Source organism: Sinocyclocheilus grahami, unplaced genomic scaffold, assembly GCF_001515645.1.
Source record: "Sinocyclocheilus grahami isolate Dianchi unplaced genomic scaffold, SAMN03320097.WGS_v1.1 scaffold18567.1, whole genome shotgun sequence".
Classification (NCBI taxonomy): Eukaryota; Metazoa; Chordata; class Actinopteri; order Cypriniformes; family Cyprinidae; genus Sinocyclocheilus; species Sinocyclocheilus grahami.
The window spans coordinates 1-802 of NW_015517177.1; the positions used below are offsets into that span (position 1 = coordinate 1).

Here is an 802-nt window from a genome sequence, read left to right on the forward strand (position 1 = left end):
CTAAATTTCTCCAAATCTGTTCTGATGAAGAAACAAACTTATTTATATCTTGGATGTCCTGAGGGTGAGTCAATTTTCATTTTGGGGTGAACTATTCCTTTAAGAAGTCGTGGACTACAGTCTAGTGTGAGCCATTGTTCAGTGGTTCAAACGTTATCTGTCCCATCTCTCCTCTCATGGAATGACACGTGTGAGAAAGTGGAACTATGTCCTGTAATTTTAGGTGAAGGAAAGACGAAGGCCTCTTGTGGTGTCTTGTTGGGGCTCTTGTTATCCTCCAGCTGTATTTGGGGCAGTGCAGGGCTGTTGAGCATACTGTGAGAGGCAGGAGAGGGGAAGAAGTGAGGAATAAAAGGGAGAACAGCCAGAAGAGGGCTGTTCTGGGGGCTGTGCTCCGGAGAGAGGGGGATGACCACGTCGTCCTGATCCCAAACGTGGAAGGCGTTGGGGTGGGAGTGTGTGAGGCCTGGTGGCATGTGTGTGGAACCGTCATCACCTGCCTCACTGTTGGCCTTTAAGATCTCCTCATTCGGACCTAAAGCCCAATCTGAACACACACAGAAAATATAAGGATGACGGCAATTATTGTGAAAGAAAATTTTTAACAGCAAACATTCATGACAAAAAGTGAGGCATATTAAAAATTGCCATAAAGTTTTTTTTTTCCGTGTGATATTTTCATAACAATCAAACACAATTTCCTCAAATTCTCATTACTGTAAAGTGTCCAGATTTTGTCGCTGTTTTTTTTATTAATCTCAGTGTCTTTATTATTAATTCAGTAATATTTTATATATAGTAT

The 802-nt window shown here is 41.8% G+C and overlaps 1 protein-coding gene across 1 annotated transcript in view; it reads right to left on the reverse strand.

Moving 5' to 3' along the window:
- Window positions 1-63: 63 nt before the first annotated feature.
- The window catches only part of LOC107579610 (uncharacterized), a 3111-nt gene continuing 2372 nt past the window's right edge, over window positions 64-802 (reverse strand). The window contains exon 2 of the mRNA XM_016265417.1: window positions 64-547. Coding sequence (XP_016120903.1) covers window positions 147-547 — 401 coding nt within the window. The 3' untranslated portion in view covers window positions 64-146. The remainder of the gene's footprint in view (window positions 548-802) is intronic.